General features: G+C 39.5%; 1 protein-coding gene and 1 long non-coding RNA gene across 2 annotated transcripts; one reads left to right on the top strand and one right to left on the bottom strand.

Annotated features, from left to right (window-relative positions):
- The first annotated feature begins 16,865 nt into the window (after nt 1-16,865).
- Nucleotides 16,866-17,816, top strand: LOC125581984. Its single transcript, XR_007319811.1, has 2 exons — nt 16,866-17,101; nt 17,376-17,816. It is a non-coding gene; the product is annotated as an uncharacterized LOC125581984 (long non-coding RNA).
- Nucleotides 17,817-21,186: 3,370 nt separating this feature from the next.
- On the bottom strand, nt 21,187-22,896 carry LOC125582498. Its single transcript, XM_048749246.1, has 2 exons — nt 22,773-22,896; nt 21,187-22,628 (listed from the first exon to the last, which is right to left on the bottom strand). The coding sequence occupies exons 1-2, from the start codon at nt 22,894-22,896 to the stop codon at nt 21,187-21,189; spliced, it is 1,566 nt and encodes a 521-aa protein (XP_048605203.1).
- Nucleotides 22,897-23,203: the final 307 nt, after the last annotated feature.

Raw genomic sequence — 23,203 nt, 5'->3', positions numbered from 1 at the left:
AAATAATTTATTCTCCTATTGAACTAGTTGTTTACGGCTATTTCACACACAAATTTTTAAATCATGGCAAAAACCACATGAACAATTCTATTTTTTGAATTACATACACCAACTATCGATTTTAAACTTATTCTCATAAAACCGTAAATTGTGTTGTTTAAACGTTAACTTGGTTTATGACAGGTAGATAGTCGGTTTCATTTAGGTTGATAAAATTAAAATACTATGTCGTTTTGTTCTTCTTCTTTTTGTCAACAGCTCTTCTTCTTCAGAAATCGTTTTACTCTTCATCATCAATTGAGAATAAAAAATTTTATTCTGCATTTTCGAGTTATATGACATAGTAACAGGTTGGGTAGATATTTTCGAGTTATATGACATAAAGCATATAAAGAGATCATATGACATTAATTTCTGGATTGAGGAGAATAAATAAATCCCTGCATGACCGGAACCTGAGAGTAACATCCGCTTACGGAATGAATCAAGCGTCATAGCAAAAATACATGGAGATTGGTAAGTTAGTATTTGCTGCTCTTGTTTCTTAAAACCGTCTCTCCATATAGTCTCAGCCTCTGCCTACGGCTTTGCCTCCGCCTTTGCTTCCTTAGAGTTGATTTGCAGGAGGAACTCTGACTTTGTTTCTCTCGGTTAGTGGAGGCACTCTTGGCGTGACCTACCTGACAGGTTTTAGAGTGATATGAGCAGGTTGCAGATGAGATCTGTCTAAAGTTTTGAGATCTGAGTTTTCTCGAGATTGGAATATGATTTGCATTGATCGCTACATTGGGTTCACATATATAATGTATGAATTTGGTTATCAAGGTGGATGGATGAGAAAGCGATGATTGGTTTGCTTGAATGACATCATTAACATAAATCAATTAATGGCCTGATAGTGGAGGCTGAGCCTTAAATCTTCGGTTACAAAAGCACAGCGTTCGAGACACCAGGGACGAAGAAAGAAAGAAGATCCTTTTGCTCTCTCTTCTTTTCTCAAGAAGATCCTTTTGCTCTCTCTTCTTTTCTCCTCCTTCTCTTTAGATTCTTCTGATCTCGATCTGAGCCGGCTTTCTCAGCACTGGAGCCGATCTCTCTTTCTGTGGTTCTCTCTTTTTGGATCCATGTTCTGTTTGTAAGGATAACAAGAATATATGCAGAGGATCATTCATTTACTTCATAATATTCTAGCTCCTCTATTTTAGGAATGTTGTTAATATCTTCCCTAGCTTCCATCGTGTATATAATAACTCTCTTGTACATTGTGAAAGATATATCAAATACAACTTCTATACGGTATCAGAGCCATACCGATTACCCGAATTTTTTTTTTTTTTTAGCCGCCACACAATTTTCTTCTCAAAATGTCGATCTCTTCTCTCCCAAACACCATGAACAACATCACTGAAGAAATCGACATCACAAAACCCCTCCTCAATGTTAACATGGTTAATGTTAACAAACTAACATCCACAAACTACATGACATGGAGCCTTCAGCTTCATGCTCTGCTCGACGGCTACGACCTAGCTGGTTTTGTAGATGGATCTACACCAGCCCTCCTCAAACAACCACAGTCGACGATCTTCCCGTCGACAACCCCGAGCACACGAAGTGGCGCCGCCAAGACCGTCTCATATACAGTGGCCTCATCGGAACTCTGTCGCCTCCGATCCAGTCGCTTGTCACCAACACAAAGACCTCCCATGAGCTGTGGAAGTCGCTAAGTGCAACATATGCCACCCCAAGTCGCGGACACATTCAGAAACTTCGTCTCCAGCTCAAACAATACACTAAGGGAGACAAAAACATTGATTAATACATGGGAAGCTTGACTTCTCGTTTCGATCAACTGGCTCTCTTGGGGAAGCCTTTGGATCATGAAGATAAAGTGGAGTACATAATCGATGGGCTTCCGGACGACTACAAGTCGGTTGCTGAGAAGATTGAAGGACGTGATGTCTCTCCTTCCATTGTGGAGATTCATGAGAAACTCATAAACAGAGAAGCCAAGCTCCTAGCTGTCTCCACTCCTGCCTCTAATGCGATTCCAATGACCGCAAACATTGCTACCTCACTTTCCAAACAACAACAGCACAACCAGCACCGAGGCAACAACTCCAACTGGAACAACAACACCAGACCTCTAACCTACAACACGCAGAAACAAGAGCACAAACAGTCAAAAGGCTGTCAAGGGAGATGCCAAATCTTCAGTGTCTTCGGACATAGTGCTAGGAGGTGTCCTCAGATGTCCCAGCCGACCACAAACAACGGTGCTTCTCCCTTTCGTCCGTGGCAACCTCGCGCGAGTGTACCCATGACAAGTCAATATCCCTCAACTGCGTGGCTCATGGATTCCGGTGCAACACACCACCTGACGAGCGATCTGCACAACATGTCGATACAGCAGCCACACAATGGTGACGACTCGGTTCTCAATGGTGATGGTTCTGGCCTCTCTATCACCCACACTGGTTCCCTCTCTATGCCTTATTCTACACGGAACTTGTTTTTGAATAATGTTCTTTGTGTACCTAATATTAAAAAGAACCTTATCTCATTGTATCGTCTCTGTAATACTAATAAGGTTTCTGTGGAATTTTTTCCTGGTTCTTTTCACGTGAAGGATCTCAGCTCGGGGGTCCCGTTAATCCAAGGCAAGACCAAGGATGAGCTGTATGAGTGGCCAACCCAACCATCAACCTTTCAAGCTTTCTTTGCTTCCTCAAACCCAAAAATTTCATTGTCTGATTGGCACTTTCGCCTAGGACATCCTGCTGCTTCTATTCTTTAAAATGTTGTTTCCAATTTTTCTTTGCCTTACATCAAATCTGTAACCCAAAACACATTGTGCTCAGATTGTGCTATCAATAAATCCCATAAATTGCCTTTCTTTCAAAACACCATCACCTCTTCTCGCCCTCTTCAATATATTTACACCGACTTGTGGAGTTCCCCTATTGAATCTGTTGACAACTATAAGTATTACTTGGTGCTTGTAGATCATTTCAGCCGTTACTCATGGGTCTTCCCCTTCAAACTGAAGTCGCAGGTCAAAGCCACCTTCCAAACCTTCAAACGCTTGTGGAGAACAAGCTTTCAACCGAAATAGAAACTCTATACTCCGACAATGGAGGAGAGTTTATTGCTCTCCGACAAATTCTCGCAGACGCTGGCATCTCTCACCTCACCTCCCCACCTCACACGCCGGAACATAACGGTATCTCAGAAATAAAACACAGACATCTTGTCGAGACGGGCCTCACCCTCCTTACTCATGCATCTATGCCAAAGAAGTACTGGACCTATGCTTTTGCAACAGTGAATTATCTGATCAACCGCCTCCCCACACCAGTTCTAAACATGGACACACCCCTACATAAGCTCTTTGTCACACACCCAAACTACTCCAAGACAAGGATCTTCGGCAGCCTCTGTTTCCCTTGGCTCAGGCCTTATACAATCCATAAACTTAAGGACAGATCGACGCCTTGTGTCTTCATCGGCTACTCGCCTACTCAGAGTGCTTACCTGTGTCTACAGCCTAGCACTGGCCGCATCTATGTCTCACGACATGTAAGGTTTGGTGAGTCAGTATTTCCCTTCCATAAGCTATTAGCTCCACCCCCAAAACCCGAGACCTCCCCACCCTACCACTCTCCACCAGTAACAAAAATTCATTTTCCCACACCACCACTCGTACAGCAAACGGGATCCACGAGCTCGAGTCCTCACTCGTCAGAACAGGTAGACTCTACAACACCTTCTCTTAGTGTTACTAACGATCACATTTTAAGCGCAGAGTTGTCAACAGGCTCAAGCTCAAAACATGGCGACCACACCCCGATCCCATCGCCATCTCTGGATAATCACTCAGCTGCGACCTCGTCTTCATCGTCACCGTCACCGTCACCGCCACCGTCACCATAAACACCTCCTCCACCACCGAATCAACACTCGATGGTTACTCGGAGAAAGAACCTGATATCCAAATCCAACGCCAAATACAATTACTCAGCGGCACTGTTATCAACTAGAGCTGCAGAACCGACGACGGTATCTCAAGCTCTTAAAGACAAGAAGTGGAGAGGGTCTATGTCCGTGGAGATTGATGCTTTTGCGCGTAACGGCACGTACGATCTTGTTCCTCGAAAACCTAACACCAATGTGGTTGGTTGCAGATGGATATACAAAGACAAGTACAATGCTGATGGCACTCACAAATGCTCCAAGTCGCGCCTCGTGGCTAAGGGGTACAATCAAGAGCTTGGCAGGGACTACATAGAGACATTCAGCCCTGTTATCAAGTCCACTACTTTACGCCTTGTTCTTGATGTGGCAGTGAGCAACTCGTGGCCTATAAAGCAACTAGACGTCAACAATGTGTTCTTACAAGGTACACTCAATGAGGAAGTCTACATGGATCAACCACCAGGGTTCAAAGATGCCGACAAATCTGACTATGTCTGTCGTCTCAACAAAGCGGTTTACGGACTCAAACAGGCTCCACGTGCATGGTACAACGAACTCCAAACCTTCCTTCTCAGCCTCGGGTTTCAGAACTCGCTAGCAGACACGTCTCTGTTTGTTCTCCACACCGGTAATCAACATATCTATCTCCTCATTTACGTTGACGACATCTTGATCACTGGAAACACAGTCACTGGGATCCAACGAGTTCTCACTCTACTTGCGGAACGGTTCTCAGTTAAAGATCCAGAAGACTTGAATTATTTTCTTGGAGTCGAAGCACACCGTACCAAAGAAGGGCTTCACCTCTGTCAGCGCCAATACATCCTTGATCTTCTCCACAAATATGACATGTTGAACGCCAAACCCGTTACAACCCCGATGGCTTCTTCTCCAAAACTTCATCTCAAGTCTGGTATCTCTCTCTCGGATCCAACAAAGTACAGACGCCTCATCGGCAGTCTTCAATACTTACAGTTCACGCGTCTGGACATCGCCTTTACCGTGAACAAACTATCCCAATTTATGCACATACCGACGGAGGATCATTGGCAAGCAGCTAAAAGGATACTCAGATATCTTGCTGGCACCCCGTCTCATGGTATATACTTCTCTGCTACAAACAAACTCGTGCTTCAAGGATACACAGACACCGACGGGGCCGGTGACTCAGATGATTACGTCTCGACCAACTCCTACAATGTCTATCTAGGCAATCACCCGATCTCGTGGTCATCTAAAAAGCAGAATGGAGTTGCGAGGTCGTCAACTGAGGCTGAGTACAGAGCCGTTGCCAATGCAGCTTCATAGATAAATTGGGTATGTAATGTTCTGTCCGAACTTGGGGTTTCATTACCAGCAGCACCATTCATCTTCTGTGATAATCTTGGCGCTACCTTTCTCTGTGTAAACCCGGTTTTCCGCTCAATGATGAAACACATTGCCATTGACTATCACTTTGTCCGGAATCAGGTTCAAAAAGGTGCCCTTACAGTAGCTCATGTCAACACACGAGATCAACTAGCGGACGCATTGACCAAACCTCTCTCTCGCGCACGATTCTTGGAACTCAGAAACAAGATTGGAATGTGCTCTCCCACTCTATCTTGAGGGGTGTGTAAGGATAACAAGAATATATGCCGAGGATCATTCATTTACTTCATAATATTCTAGCTCCTCTGTTTTAGGAATGTTGTTAATAGCTTCCCTAGCTTCCATCGTGTATATAATAACTCTCTTGTACATTGTGAAAGATATATCAACTACAACTTCTATATGTTTGGGATTTGGGTTGATTGCTCTGCATGTTGGTCTCGAGTCCTCTTTGTTACTTCTCTGGTTCGATCTTCTGCTTTGCTTTGCTTGGTTTATTCTGAGCTGTGGAGTTCGCTCCTAGTCATCAACTATTTGGTCTGATCGAGATCGTTCATTTCGTTCATGACGTTTCCGCATCTTCCGGTTCTCTTACTTTGGTTCTTCTTCTTCTTGATACAAAGCTCTCACCATCGCTCAAGGGTTATTCAAAGAGTGATGAGATATCTGAGTTTAAGAAGCAAATAGAGAGACAGCTTAGCCGCATCACAGAGACGGTAATTTCTAACTAAAAATCTTTAATTCCTTATTAACTTCTGATCTTCCTAAAGGTTCCATTGGTATGTGTGTATGTGCTTTTATTTGTGAGTATGTTTAAAAAGTAGTAAGCAATGCTTCTCTTGATTACCAGTAATGAATGTCTTGCGAGTTGGCTAATTAATTTCATCACAGGAAAATGATTTTACTGCCAATCAAGAAACATTAGATCCTCGGTGTGCTTTCCTCCTCTGGACCATATTGCAGCAGGGAACAAATGTCTAAAGCCATCCGGAAGTTACATTCATGCGAAGGACAAGAGAGGACATTGTTGGTCCTGCTGGTGTCTTCGGGATGTAATAACCAACCAAGAGTCTGTGAAACAGCAGAGGAAACCAATCTTGATGTCCCACAAGAAGCACGGTGCACCGCCACTAGCAGAGAACGGAGAGAAACGGACCCCGCCTGCCAAGCAGCCTAACCAAAAGAAGGTATTGAATATACCCTTTTTCTTAGATTGATTACTAATTTATAAAAACTGGTTAAATGTCAATCCTACCTATAGTTTCTGTCAAAAAACCGGACACCAATTAATGAAAGAATAGTCATAAACTATTTGAGATTTTAGGCTCTAACCATGATCACAAGCAAGATGAGAGAATAATTAGATACAGTTGAAATAACTGGTCAAGCACATTGGTACAAGAATCTGTGAATCATACAAACCTGAACACTTATATATGAGTATATAGTTCGAGTAGTTAGAGGTGGTTAGTCTTGAATTGTTTCATTAACTTACTGCTTTTGTGTGTAGGTAGCGGAACGCGCTTTATGCTCAAGGAACATGTCAGTAATTTGGTGACACAGAACAGCAGAATAGTGTTTTTGTGGAGAAAAGCGTTAGTGGACGTTCTTAAGGTTTTGTCTGACACGAATCCAGATTTTTTCCAACAATATTTGCGCAAAATTCAAGATCAGAAAAAGCAGAGGATACAAAGAGAAACCTGGAGACAGCTAGAGGAGATTGTTGGTTTAAAAGGACACACATCAGCGTCGAAGTAAGAGTCCGTCTGCACTTTACGTGACACAGAAATCGGGTTTACGTTTGTTTTTCCCAGGTTCTCACGCAAGAATTATAGTAGAATTTAATTGCTTGCTTGCTTCAAGTCTCCGCAGGTTTCATTAAACACTAAGATGTTGACTTCTTTCGGCTTTTGATTTGTCTGTCTGTTTACTATTTCTCTATTGTCTGAAAGTCGCTTTAGTTTACGTGAAAGAAATTTCAGGCTAGAAATAGTTTTGTTTTTATTGACCACCAGAGGATCTTCTCGCATTTTCCTGCAAGAATTTTTGGATATCTTTTTTTTTTTTTTTGTAAAAATGTCCATGTAAAAGGTTTCTTCTTCTTCATCTAAAAACAACAACTAAAACATAAACACACTCGGTTATAAAAGCTAAATTACATGCTACATATATAACAAAATAGTGGCACAATTTAAATAAAATAGCAAAACAAATTTTGTCAGCAACAAAGGTAACAACAGTAAGTATCTCAGGTATTACAAATTTATTTAATGACTTATCTTTAGAAAAGTATTTGCGTTAGTTAGTTTCCATCCAATTTAGCATTTGAAAAGAACTTCTGGTATTATGTTGAATGCACAAATTGCATGACAATATACATTATATTTCAATCTATAGATTAATAAGCATGAAACCACAAAATGATGCAATATCACGTTTTACAGTTTGGCGTTTATATCGATTTTAGGCATACAATATTTGTTGCTCTGACTTGATTTATTATGATTATCATATACACAATTGTATGTCAAAATAGTTTAAAATGAAATATTACACATGAAAAAACTCATGATTTCTTTTTAATAGTGTAAAATGAATTATTTTTTATTAACAAAAAATATATTTGTTTATTTAACTTGTTTCACATTGTTTAGTCTTTTTTTTGAAACACCTTTTTTGAAACACACATGGTTTATAGTCTTATTTGTAATAATTTATAACTCAAATGAGATAATTCATTTTTAACGTGTCTTGTATTGATCAAATGTTGTTTTAACATTTTATAATGGATATGAGTTAATATGTTTATTTATCATCTCATATTTATTTTTCAGTAAAACCCGTTGATAAATATAATATATTTTCGTATTCTGTAATCGTTTTGTTCTTCAGAAATATATAGACTTTTTATTTTTAGATATATATCATAAATAAATAATAAGTATTATATAAATTTCAAGCAGGTAGAGATTTCAAAATAAATTATTTTATATAATTGAGTGTTATATAAATTTTATTTTGGTAATCTTATATATTAAAATAGAAGTCATGACTTCTTGCATGTGTGATTTTTTAATTTGGACCATTACTTAGAAATCTTATTAAATGTATTTTATTAAAACTAATAATACATAGAGTCTTTAAAATACTTTAATCATAATATTTTTTTATATCTTTTCATTTTAAATATAAATATGTTTATTTTAAAATTCTAACAAATCTGTTTTAAGAGATTTTTACAAGATCTTTATTTTCAAAATTATATTCAAATATTTTCACTAATTTACAAATTAATTATTATAAATTAATATATTTAGTTATCGTTTATAAAATAAAAATAAAAAAATTCTATAATATTTTATCTATTATATAATCATAATCAATCATATTAAAAGAAAACTACTATATTGAGCTAAATATAATAAAATTGTATTAAATTTATATATTTTATATATTTTATTTTCGTAAGTATAAAATATTTATTTTCAAAAATAAAATCTAATATGTTGGTAAGATAGGTTAACCGTTAACATTAGCAAACTATATACACATGTATAAAATTAACATGTATTTCTGTAAGCTAATAATATAAAATCTTTGTAACTACTTTAATCATAATACAGTTTCATTTTAAATATAATATATTTTATATTGTATGTCAAATTTTTTAATAAATCTGTGTAAAATATTTTAACATTAACTTAACGTATTTTAAGTTATCGTTTATAAAATGAAAATAAATAAATTATATCCTATTGTATCTACTTTATAGCCATGATCATGTTAAATAAAATTATTATACTTAAATAAATATGTTAAAAGTATATTCAATTGATAAATTTATAAATTTTATTTTTATAAATATAAAATATTTATTTAAAAAATATAATATGATGATAGAACGGCGTAAAATTAACAAACTATATAATACATGTCTAAACATTATAACATATCTTAGACTTTTGTATATACAATAATATATTATCTAAAATGAATAAGCATAAAAATATTGGTAAAAAAATCCAGCTCTGAAAGACGGGTAATAATTTAGCATAAATTAAATACAAAATAATTTTCAAATATGTTTTCTCATGAATATATTAATTTTCTTAATAACTAAATGCAAATACAATAAGATAAATTTATAATAAGAAGTGACAAATACATACGGTTTTAAACAATTGATTAATTATAACATGTAAATTATAAAATTATTGTATTTGAAATAGTAATATAAACATTTAAGTATATGATTAACGTTAAAAATATATACCACTTATGTTTTAAAATAATAATGTATGTATAGAAAAGTGAAAACAAACACAAAATCTAGTAATATATACCGCTTTCATGCTAGCACTTTTCATTTTTGTGGAATGAAAAACATATTATGGAATGCATGACATTTTACGTGATGGTAAATGTATGCTTTTATAAAATTATGTTATAAAATCAAGCTTTAGATTCGTGTAATTTAAGAATTGAAAAAAAGAGAGATCAAGCTTCATTATTTCATGAAAAAAGAATTGAACATAAACGAAAGAAGTTTAAGATGGTACCTTTATGCCTATGAAATAAATGTTGGTACCTTTATTAATCATTTGCTTATTTTAGATGACTATTGTTAATGAAGAGAAAAAGTATAGAGCAGCAAGATTGTAGGTAAATCTTGTTTTAGTATTTTGCATTATTAGGTAGAATATATGGAAAACGACAGAACCATTAAATGTAATAATTTTTTAGGAGATATTCTAAAATAAAATATTACACATGAAAAAATCATAGTTTTTATTTTAATAGATAAGATGGTCCAAAATGAAATATCACAAATGAAATCACTACAAGAAAACACTGGCTTTACAACGAAGTTTTACAACGAACATAATTCCTCGTAAATTTACAAGTAGATTACGTCGACGTTACGACGAAAAGCAGTTTCGTCGTAAAGCGGATGTAATATTACAACGAAACTGTTTCGTCGTAAAGTCGTTGTAAAGTTACAACGCTTTTATGTGGAAAATTAAATTCCACGTAAATGCTTTGTAATGTAACAAGGACTTTACGACGAATCCTGTTTCCTTATCTTTCCTCGTAAAGACGTTGTAATGTTACAAGGACTTTACGAGGAATTCTATTTCCTTATATTTCCTCGTAATGGCGTTGTAATTTAACAAGTATTTTACAACGAATCGGGTTACCGTTATACTTGGTTGAAACGTGTATTAAGTGTGCTTTATACCTAACTAAATTCCTAGTAAAGTGGATGTAAAATCCTTGTAAAAAAGTTGTAAATCCGTAGTAATACATTGCGTTGTAAAATACTTGTTAAACCTTTACCTACCAAACTGAAAAACACAACTAAAAAAAATGGCTGATGGATGCAATATCTACGAGATACGGAGTTGGACGATTAGTGACTTTCCTGCTTATGGGATATTGTCTGGGTGGGCAACTCATGGAAGATTATCTTGTCCAATTTGTCGAGGATTGACAGATGCTTTTCAACTGAAGAATGGTAGAAAGAGTTGTTGGTTTGATTGTCATTGTCGATTTCTTCCCATCTCCCATCCGTACCGAAGAAATAAGACATTGTTTAGATAAAAAAAAGTTGTCAGAGATAGTCCTCCTCCATATCTCACCGGACAACAGATCCTAGCAGAAATTGATTATTATGGAGCTCTGGAAACGGTCCCGCGTGGAGGAAACCGGACAACAGTTGTCAGAGATAGCCCTCCTCCATATCTCAACACCAATTGGTGTTGTGGATGTCAACTCTGGGAGAAGATACAACAAATTCGAGCCTTTCATCCTAGCTTCCCAGGCTGAACAAGTTAGCTTTCTTCCATACCCTCGCCTTCGAAGTTCTGGGATTAATTGGTTGGCTACTATCAAAATTACACCTCGTGGACGAATTGTTGCTGGAGAAGAACCACCATTGCAAGAAGAAGATGCTATTAATGAAGTTGAGATTCCTGATCAACAACTTGATGAAAATCTTCTGATCGACCCAAATAACCATCAATATGAAGATCTTCCCGAAGATGCGACAGATGAAGCACGTGAAGACGAGTTCGATTGTAGTGACGACGATGACTGTTCAGATGTTGATGAGAACTCAAACGATTCAGAATGATGTAATATATGTAACAAATGTTGTTTTTATCTTTACAAAATATTGTACCCAATGTTGTTTTTTATTGCTTAAGTGAGATACTTAATGTATGTGTACTATAAGTTGTCTTGTATAATATCTATTTCTTAAGGTAAAAAATTTTATTTTGTTGAAGTTAAGGGTTTTAGTTGGATAAAGAGGATGAAAGTATTAATGAGTGATAATGGTAAAGATGATAACTTTGGGGTTTAGGGATTTGATTTTCGGGGTTTCATACTTTCCTCGTAAATTCGTTGTAAATATAAACACGGGCCTGGTAACTTCGTCGTAACATAAAATATTATTTCCATGTAAATTCGTCGTAACATAAAATACTATTTCCTAGTAACTTCGTCGTAAATGAAAAAACACGGGCCTGGTAACTTTGTCGTAAATGAAAAAACACGGGCCTGGTAACTTCGTCGTAAACCAAAACACGGGCCTGGTAACTTCGTCGTAAACGAAAACACGGGTCTGGTAACTTCCTCGTAACATTACGACGAAGTTACGAGGAAACCGTTTTTATATATATGGGAGAAGTCTTTCAGACGAGCACTGCTCGTATCTTCCTCCCTAACTCCTCTCCCCCTCTAAGGTAACTTTCTCTCTCTATCTTTTTTTTTTTTTTTTATAGTTTAGGTGGTTAGTTTAGGTGATTAGTTTAGGGAATTAGTTTAGGTGATTAGTTAACGGAATTAGTTTAGATGATTAGTTTAGAAAATTATTTTAAACAATTCGTTTAGGATATATATTAATTTAATTTTTTTAAATTTTCTAGATGGCTCCTAGACCGAGACCAGCAGGTCCTGCACCTACGTATGCGGATTTGTTTGGCGATGGATCTTCCTCTAGCGGTCCATCGTCTTCTTCCGGGACAGTTCCGGACTCTCACACATCTCGGAGAGTTTCTTCGACCCCTCCTCCTCTTCCATCTCAGATGCCTCCCCCACCAGCTCCACCTGTCGCCCCGGATCAGCCTGCCCCACCGGCTGCAGTTCATCCCGATTTGCGGGTGCCAGCTCATGCACCATTCGCAAGATACACCGTCGAGGATTTGCTTACCCAGCCCGGACAAGAGGGTTTACACGTTCTGGACCCCGATAGACCCCCGGGTACTTATTGGTAAGTACATAAAATTATTAATTTAAAATTTAAAATCTTTGATCAATTTTTTTAACAAATTTGTTATATTTGCAGGTTTGGGGCTAACAACCATGTTAGCCGGAGCGTTTCAGAGACGATGAAGGGATATTATGACGGCCCTTATCCCAACTGGACCATGACTCCCGATCACGTCAAGACGACGTGGTTTAAATGTTTTGCGGTAATTATATTTACATATTATTAATATTTATATTGTTAATTAAATAATTATTATTTTTTTTCTAATGTTTGAAAATGTTTGTTCTTTTCAGCAAAGGTGGAACTGGTCCGTAGGAATCACTGAGAGGGTGAAGAGCGAATTTATTGCAAAGGCAAAAACTCGTCTTTGCAATACCGTCTCCGATTGGAAGGACAAGTGGGAGATTTACGGCTATGATGGGAAGCCGAGCGGGGTCACAAAGGAAGCATGGGATGGCCTCATCACCTATTGGAACGAACCCAGCTCCATCCGCAAAGCCAACTCCTGCTCCGCTTCCCGAAGAACGAGGGATAAAGATGGCTATTTGCCCATGGTTCATAGAACCGGCCAAAAACCCCATGCCGGAATTCGTCTCGAAGCTGTAAGTTTTATTTAAATTTATAATTTTCATTATTTTAAACTTGTATTTATTAATTATATTTAATTTATTTATTATTGTTGTTTATAAGTTGGAGAAGACGGGAGTTTTGCCATCTCTCTCGGACTTATTCAAGATGACTCACACCTCACCAGATGGGGTTTTTGTGGATCCTGCATCCGAGAAACTCTTCAACGTTGTGGCGTCTCGGGTTGAAGAGCAAGAGACGCAACTTACCCAACAGTCTGCAGATGGATTACCCGTCAAGTTGTCAACCGAAGAGGTCGACCGGATCTTCGAGGAGGTAAAATTTAATAATTTTAATTTTTTTTCTTTATTTTATTATTAACTCTAAATATGTTTTTATATATATACATATAGGTGGCTCCTAGAAAGAAGGGAAGGACGGTCGGAATAGGTTCCGTTAACGAAGTTGCAAGGGCGACTTCGTCATACTATTCGAGATGGGACCAGGACAACGACCGGATGCAGGCTCGCATGGATACCCAGCAGCAGCGTTTGGACTCTCTCGAGGGTTTGCTGGATGTGATGGCGGTGGGAAATCCAACTTTGCAGAGAGCTTTGGCGGAGAGACGAGCAGCTCTCGGGATGAGCCAGCCTGATCCCGAAGCAAGAACATATACAGACCCGAACCCCTCAGCCAACTACTTCGATGACGATGATGTTGGCCTTTAGTTTCCTTTTTTAATTTCTTTTGTTTTGTATAAATAATTTAAATTCTATTTAATTAATGAATTTATAGTTTTTTTAAAAAAATTATTTGGTTTCATATTTAATTTTATTTCAAATATTTTAAATTTTAAAATTATTGTTTTATAAAATTTATATAATTATTATAATTAATTAATATTTTAAATATGGAGATGTAAATTCGTTGTAAAATTCCACGTTAAGTCCTCGTAACATTTATGAGGAATTTACATGGAGTCGTTGTAAAGTCCTCGTAAAGTTTATATCGACTTTACGTGGAAGCCTTACGTGGCTTTTACAACGAACTATTACGAGGTATTTACATCGCCATTTACGAGGGTATTACGACGAATAGTTTCCTTCCGCTTTACGAGGAATTGACTTCCTCGTAAACGTAACTAGGACTTTACGACGAAATCTCCGTTACGACGAGCGTTTAACAACGAAACGCGTATCGATGTTAATTCGTCGTAGAGCCCCTATTGCGACGAATTTACAACGAATACCGCCCTCGTAAAAAATATGTTTTCTTGTAGTGAATAATTCATAACTTTTATTTTAATAGATAATATCTACTTTAATAGATAAGAGGTAGTTATTACAAAACAATTTCCAAAATTTATTCATCCTAGATATTTAATACTCAAAGATCTAAAAATTTTCAGTAGTTTTTTTTTTCGATTTGAAATTAACAACACAACTAACGATTGTAAAGTATTATGCATTTCATGATTATAAAGCAGAAAAAACAACAAAATTAACTTATCTTCTATATTAAATAGATAAAAGTTACAAGAAACAATTGTGGGATCATGATCCCTGTACAACGATGAAATGAAAAGTGGGATGATTAAGTTCCTAAACATTAGGAAGAATCAGTCTCCATTATTAACAACAAAACTCATTAAAATAAATAATTGAAAGAACAATGAGACACTGCAAACCAGGTCCTGTTCGGTGACCAATGTTAACGTGGTTACTATCTCATCAGAATGCAATCAGAGTGGGTTGGCTGCAGATAAGAAAGAAACCTTTGTTGATGAGGAACAATGTGCATGAGGATGACGACATACTGGTGGAGAAGATTAATGGAATGTGGTCTGTTGCCGATAATGTTTCTGGGCCTGATGCTTTGGTGCGTATTATCATCGGTAAGGACGATGCCGGTGTGAATAAGATGACGAATGTTAGCCTCAGACAGACAAATAATGAGACAACTATATATATTGAAGCTTTTTTTGTGTGCATCAACTGTGGGATCAAAATTCTCAAAAGGGTCACAAGTAAGAAGAAGTACAAGAGGTATCCTAAGACTTGGCGACTCAAATACAAAGACAAAACATCACATATTTTCCACAGCCATGGTGTGTTAGTCCTGCATACTTTTTGTGTATACACAAGTTCTTGTTCCTAAAGTCTTGCTGCTTATGCACAGATCATTTAGTACTTCATAAATATATATATATCTAAAGGACGAAAGAGTAATGGAGAATAGACAAAAACAACAGATCATGTTTTCACTTCACAAGACCACAATTGACCATGTCAATATCGTTCCTACAAAGTTTGATTTGCCACAAGTTGAGAAAGAGAGCAACATATCAACAAGAGAAAAAAAAAAAAACCTCTATTGGAACTGTATTTCGTTTCTGCTCGACATAAGCTTGGTTTGTCTGAAATACAAATGATATGATTGGGTAGTTCGATCAGGTTTGATGAAGCACTGAACCAGACCAACAATCCTTTAATTTATTAAACAACATTTCGCAAGGGAAACAGAAGAATGGAAATTATACACTCGTTTCAGAGCAAATGCAAAAGCAAAGCTCAGCTTTTCCACTCTCAATCACACTGTGTGATTGATAACAGAATGAAAATAGTGTTATCATTAATAAAACAAATAAACGGCCTAGGCACAAAATGATGGAAATTTTGTTGTATCTTTAGACAAGTTTGAGTACATGTTCTCAATGAAGCTAGGCCATTGCATTTCTAAACCCTTGTGGTATCCCATAGTGAGTCTCAGAGATGTTCTTTCTAAGCGGGTTTGTGTACTCTATCATTATTTGCTGAATTTCAAAAGCAAAGCGTTCCTCCCGCTCAAAATTATGAGGATTCATCAGGTTCAGTCTTGGTTGGCCACAGAAAATGACAACCAGGCCAATAATAGTGTGTTAAAAGACCAAAGTAACAAAAGCCTAAAACCAATTTTAAAAGGCAAACGCGATTCAGTCTCATAGCAGCTCTGTTTATACTTCAACAGAAGCCAGGCTTGACTGAAGCTGAGCCATCTTCTCAGGGTCAGACTAGGCGTTGCGTCTTGCGTGGGAACTCGATGTAGCCGAACACTAACACCTCGATCCATATCAACGTCGAGATGGAGAAGGGTAGTGGCTGCCCCAAGTAGAGACGATCCATCCACCTGCAATTTTTGGTTCTTTCACTTGGAATAAATAATATCTCAAACGCAAAAATATTAATTTACCAATAAGTCTAACGCCTTACATTACTAACTCTCTACATTACTCAGGCCAGTCCCTTCCTTAAATATAAAATGAAATATAGGCCACACTATCCAAAATTGTATGTAGCTTAAATGGTTTAGGAAGATAAGTTGGATTTTCTTGGCCCTAGTTCGAGTAATACCAAACCCTTTGCAACGCTTTTGTTATTAACAATTAATTACCGCTTTTGTTATTAACAATTTTATTTATAAGGGCCACATATCTTGACAGGCTTTAAGCCTCGTCAAATTTTGGGACGGCACTGACATTTTCATTAGATCGTATTTTTCCAGAAAAAGCGTTACCTTTCCGAACACTTCGCTGTACGGTTGAAACGGAGTCGACTTGGGAGCGGCCACTTCCGTACGGGTTCTTAGCTAGATTCTGGTCTAGCGAATCTACATCGAACTGGAGATACTCGGCCGGTTTACCCAAACCGAAAGGATCAAAGACGTAATCTCCAACCAACGAACCATCAAGCCACTCAGGACGAAGCAGCGGCGGCGGTGGGAGTTGCGGCCATCTCCGGCGGTGTTTTATGTTATAATGACGTTTTGACAAAGACACTTCTGTCTTGTTAAAATCTGCTTCAGTTACTTATAAGATGGGAGCTGTCTAGTCTTTGAGAGGATCATAACCGTTGGATCAAATGACGAATACATCTGACGGTACAAAACACTTTCTACCTTATATTAATTGAAAATCCCAAGTTATCTTGTGAATGTTACAAGTAGATTAGCTTTACTCTGATTGGCTACATTTAAATTCTTCTTCTGATGTTATAAAGCCACGTGGTATCTGATTTTCATAATGATTTTCCGATTCAAACTAATTGACGATATTTATATGATTTTAAGGTTTGTTTTAAGAAAAAATGTTGTGATATTTTATTCTTAATGTTTTTATCTGGGTTTAATTAATGCCTTCAATTAAAAATCACAGATAGCAAAAGAAGGCATTAGGAGAATCAAAATGAGAATCAAACTTAACAGCTGCTTCAGTTTTCATTCATTCGATTGTGTTAGGAGGAGGAGGAGTTGCTGAGTTCGCAATCACAAGTATATATATCTGAAAGATGAGATACCTGCTGCTTGGCATGCTTTTCAGGGCATTGGGGACAAAGCCACGGTACAACTGTACAAGCCAATAACTCCTTCACGCTCAACGATGCCTACAAAACGGTTTAAGGATAAACCGTCCAGATCAGTCTTCCGTTTCTTGAAAATGGTATCCAAGGGATAGCAAGTACCAGAGTAGAGGTCATGCCAGCACAAGCACCAGCACCAAGACTTCCAAGAACAGACAATTCACCGTCTTCTCTGCTAAAGAGTTTCTGAATTAAAAAAAAAAAAACATAAAAAGACAGTTTTGAAACTTGTCAAATGAAAAGCAGAAGCAGATGTGACAAACCTTGTATGTTTCATATGCAAACAACTGGATCGCGCTATAAGGTACGATCCTTATCACCTGGAACATTCAAAAGGCTAATAAGATTATGAATAATAAAATTATATTTGGGACATACCTGTATATATATAAAGAGAGAGTGAGAGTACCTGAGGTAGGTTTCCTTTTCCAATAACCTTTAACACCTTCTTCTCTTCCAATTAGCATTATCGCCTGTAGTTATATTCCAAAATTTAAATTACAAAAACAAACCAAATCAACAATGAACAGTAAGTAAGAACCAATCCTGTACTTATGTGATAGGTCCCTTGCCAAAGGTTATCAATGTTGATCTTAAGTAACAAGAACACAAGTAGTTTTGGGTAGATAAGTCTACCTCTTTTTGTCTTTTTCATTTCTTTAAATAGGAAAGTACATGAAGCAAATAACAAAAGGTGGAGTCATTGACTCCTACAATGCATGAACATGGGAAAGGTGGAGAACGTTTACGGAAGAATCGTTCTACTTATTAATAACTGAAATAACAAAAGAAAAGGAATATCTTTAGGATTTAAAGATACTTGCTGTTTGGTTTACGTGGCCTTGTTGAATTTCTTGGCGCCACTTCAACGTTATCTTCGTCTTCTTCTTGTATCCTATCAACACTCCCATCCTCGGAAAGAACCTTGTCCTCAAGGTTCATGCGAAACGTAGGAAAGCTGGTAGTGATTTGTTGCGTGTCCTCCCAAGTTGCTTCAGAAGCAGGTAAGTCAACCCACTGGACCAATATCTCCGAGAGCTGTTGTCCCGATTTTAGGACTGTGCGTTGTTGAAGAACCCTAGAAGGAGTGAGGCGCAAGGTACCTGATTCCTTCAAAGGTGGTAACTGAACTGAAATGGGTTTGTCGTCCCCCACGCGCTTCTTCAAAAGTGAAACATGGAAGACTGGATGGATTCGTGCAGTTGCAGGAAGAGCAAGACGGTAGGCGACCTGTCCTATGCGTGCCTCAATTTTGAAAGGGCCAAAGTAGCGGTGTGAAAGTTTCTGTGAAGAACGGCGGAGAACTGTTTTCTGGCGGTATGGTTGGAGTCGTAAGAAGACCCAGTCACCTATCTCGAACTCGACATCGCGGCGGTGTGTGTCGGCGAGCTGTTTCATTCTATTGTTGGAACCCGCCAAGTGTTGTTTTAACTCGTCCAGCAACTCGTCCCTTCCCTGCAGTTGTTCATCAATCTCACCGACAAGGGTAGAACCAATTTCATACCGTGGAATAGCTGGAGGGGGGCGACCGTAGAGAGCTTGGAAAGGGGTTGTGCCGGTGCTTGCGTGGAAGGTTGTGTTGTACCAGTATTTGGCCCAAGGAAAGAATGAGCTCCAGTGTGTTGGGCGTTGCTTGACAAAGCAGCGAAGATACTGTTCAATGCACCGGTTCACCACCTCTGTCTGTCTGTCGGTTTGAGGATGGTACGCGGTGGACATCTGAAGTTTTGTACCGGAGAGTCTCCATAGTTCCTTCCAGAAGTGGCTGAGGAAAACTGGGTCGCGGTCGCTCAGTATTGTGCGAGGTAGACCGTGAAGTTTGACGATATGAGCGACAAACTGTGAAGCAACAACTGAAGCAGTGTATGGGTGAGATAATGGTATGAGATGAGCTGACTTACTAAGCCTGTCTACGACTACTATGATTGTCGTGAATGATCCAGAACGAGGCAATCCGTCGACAAAGTCCATTGATATGTCTTCCCAAAGCTTGTTAGGAACTGGAAGTGGTTGAAGAAGTCCAGCAGGTGACATTGTTTGTGACTTCGCACGTTGACATGTATCGCAGTGAGAAATGTAGTCCACTACCGTTTTGTGCATTGAAGGCCAATAGAAGTGATGAGAGAGCCGTTTGAATGTTCGCAAAACGCCAGAGTGACCACCCAACGTCGTATCGTGGTGCTCATATAGGAGTTGCTTGATAAGAGGAGAGCCTGGTGGGATGACAACCCTATTGTTATAGCAGATAATGCCATCTTTCCAAGAGTAGGGATGACCTGGTTTCTCCTTAGCAGTGGCTCCTATACGGAGGAGGTATGGATCGGATGATGTGAGAGCGCGGAGGGCAGCCCAAATGAAGGTTTGTGGGACGGAGAGTGCGTTGAGGAGAGGGCTATCGGGGACTCGAGATAAGGCGTCTGCTGCTGAGTTTGTTTTGCCAGGCTTGTAAACAATGTCGTAATCATACCCGACGAGCTTAGACATCCATTTCTGTTGTTCTGGTGTCAGTATCCTCTATTCCAACATATAGCGTAAGCTCCACTGGTCAGTTTGGATTGTAAATTTGCGTCCCAGTAGGTAAGGTCTCCATGTGCGTATTGCGACGATGATCGCTAACATTTCTCTTGCATAAGTTGACCATGACTTCTTCGTGACACCCAGTGATCGACTCATAAATGCAATGGGTTGCCCATGTTGCGAGAGAATGGCCCCAATGCCGTCGCCGGAGGCGTCAGTTTCAATCACAAAGGGTTGAGAGAAGTCGGGGAGAGCCAGCGTTGGGGTAGATGTCATTGCCTCCTTAAGGTTATTGAAGGCTTTCTCTGCGTCAGAGCCCCATGTGAACTTACCCTTGCGGAGGAGGTTGGTAAGTGGACGAGCGATCAGTCTGTAATCCCGTACGATTTTGCGGTAGTAACCAGTAAGGCAAAGAAAGCCTCTGAGCTCAGTAACAGAAGTGGGAACCGGCCAATCTGTCATCGCCTGTACTTTAGATTGATCCACTGTGACGCCGGTGTTGGAGATAATGTGGCCAAGGTACTCAAGCTCTCTCTTCCCAAATTCGCACTTTTTAAACTTCACCGAAAGCTTGTGATGTTGAATTAGGGTCAGGACTTCTCGAACGTGGTGTAAGTGTGACTCCAACGTTGGACTGTAGATGAGAATTTCGTCAAAAAAGACGAGCACAAATTTGCGCATATAGGGCCTGAAGATGTCGTTCATGAGTGATTGGAATGTGGATGGAGCGTTGCAGAGTCCAAAGGGCATGACCATATACTCGAAATGACCGTGGTGAGTACGGAATGCAGTCTTGTGAATGTCAGGAGAGCTCATTCGAACCTGATGAAAACCGGCTGTGAGATCGAGTTTGGTGAAGTAAGCTGAACCGTGGAGCTCGTCGAGCATATCCTGTACTGTAGGGATCGGAAATTGATCCTTGATGGTTGCAGAATTGAGTGCTCTGTAATCAGTACAGAATCGCCAGGAACCGTCCTTTTTCTTGACTAGGAGAACGTGAGAAGAAAACGGGCTCGAACATGTACGTATTATGCCGGCCTCGAGCATGTCGGCAACCTGTCGCTCGATTTCGTCTTTCTGAAAGTAGGCTTATCGGTAAGGACGTACGTTGATGGGATCAGTCCCTTCTTTGAGCGTAATGGCGTGCTCGATGTCTCGCGGTGGATGGAGACCCTCGGGAGGTTTGAAAATTCCGGTGAATTCATCGAGAATCAAGCGTAAGTCGTCGTTGAGTTCCTTAAGGTCAGGTGATATCTCCGTCGGACAAAGCGCAAAGAGAAGATGACCTTGGCGGGCCTCCTTCTCTATTTCCTCTCTGGATGTGGGCCTAATTTTGTCTTGTTGAAGCCCGGTAAGAAGATGGGTTTGTCCCCCCCAATCAAGCTGAATGGTGTGGGCTTTCCAATCTGTGAGTATAGGCCCAAGGCTTTGGAGCCATTGAATTCCCATCACCAAATCCAGGCCCACTAAGGAAAGGGCGTAAAGTGTAATACGGAAATGAGCGCTTCCGATCTGGATCCTGACGTCGTCGAACCTCCTACTGCAGCGAAGTGGCGTTCCGTTGGCCACACGGACATTGAATGGTTTGATAGGCGTCGCCTTCAGCTTTAAGTCTGATGCGACTTTCTCGCTGATGAAGTTGTGTGTGGAGCCGCTATCCACGACAGCATGCAGATGGCGGTGGTGAATGATAGCCAAGAGGCGCATTGTTGTCGGAGAATCCCAGCCAGTGAGGGCATGGAGAGTGATTTCCGGTGTGGAGTAATCCTCATCTGTGTCTGCGTTGTCAGCATCGGGTTCGGTATCATCACTACCCTCCATGATGAAGATTTGTGGGTTTGCGCACTTATGGCCCGGGGAATACTTCTCATCACAGCTGAAACAGAGGCCCAAACTTCGCTTTCGTCTCATCTCTTCCCAGCTGAGTTTGCGAGGTGTTTGTTTGGGACGCGGTGTAGCTGGTGTCGATGTGTTTGTTTTGGGACTCGAGGTAGAGAATGAGTTATTTCTGGGTGCAAAGCGTTTCTGCTTCTGCAATTGATCATCTTTCATACGAGCCAAGTTCATGACTTCTTGCAGAGTCTTTGGTTGGAACATACGGACATCATCGGCAATGGTGTGGTGAAGGCCTCCGAGGAATGTCCCGACAAGCGCTTCCTCTGACCAGTTTGAGACCTTGTTGCGGAGTCTTTCAAAGGCCCGTTGGTATTCTCGGAATGTTCCTGTCTGTCGGATCTTAGAGAGCTCTTCATGAAAGTTGGTGATACGCGTCGGACCAAACCGTGTCCACAATTCTCCCTCAAATGTCTCCCAAGATATAAGCGTCTGATCTACACCAAGTGCTCGTACAGTCGCCTGCCACCATTCGTTTGCATCTTCCGTGAGGTGATAGGAGGCGAAACTGACGCGCTGGTTGCCGGTGATCTCATGGTAGGCAAAGTATTGGATGGCTTTGGTGAGCCATTCGGTTGGATCTCCCTCGCTGAAACGTGGGAGTTCAAGCTTAACATGTCGTCGGTTGTGATGAGCTCCTGCAAAAGGGTTGACATCGTCGGTGCGGGTAGTGTGTGGTGGTGTCGCCTCGGGTCTCGGTGGAATTTGTGATGTGCTGGATCCGGTCTCGCAATTGCCGAGGAGTAGCCCTCACATTTCTTTGAGTGAATCTGCCATTGTACGATGGAGGGAATCTTCCAAGCCTCGAATCCTGTCGTTAACGTTGGTGGTGAGTTTGAGGAGTTCGTCTTGAACCATTCCCATACTTGTTTCGAGATCGTCAAGACGTTCTCTGTTGTTAGCCATGGTCTCGTTCCTTAGATTTTGAGACACAAGGCGGGTTTTTTGTGAATTTTTGGTGGTACGGGGCGGAATGATGTTTTTGGGTGGTGGTTGGTAAAAAAAAGAAAGAAAGGAAAAAAAAAATTTGCAGGGTCTTGTTTGAACGTTGATTCAGGTGAATGCCGTTAACAAGATGAGAAAACTGTAGCTCTGATACCACTGATAGGTCCCTTGCCAAAGGTTATCAATGTTGATCTTAAGTAACAAGAACACAAGTAGTTTTGGGTAGATAAGTCTACCTCTTTTTGTCTTTTTCATTTCTTTAAATAGG

Source organism: Brassica napus, chromosome C2 (genome assembly GCF_020379485.1).
Source record: "Brassica napus cultivar Da-Ae chromosome C2, Da-Ae, whole genome shotgun sequence".
In the NCBI taxonomy this organism is placed as follows: Eukaryota; Viridiplantae; Streptophyta; class Magnoliopsida; order Brassicales; family Brassicaceae; genus Brassica; species Brassica napus.
This window is presented reverse-complemented; position numbering and strand designations above follow the sequence as displayed.

Excerpts from the sequence above, each read along its gene's own strand:
- LOC125582498 (XM_048749246.1), bottom strand. The coding sequence starts at position 22,896 with ATGGCTAACAACAGAGAACGTCTTGACGATCTCGAAACAAGTATGGGA. Across the intron at positions 22,629-22,772 it reads CTTGGAAGATTCCCTCCATC|GAGCTCATCACAACCGACGA; the intron begins GTACAATGGCAG and ends ACCCTTTTGCAG.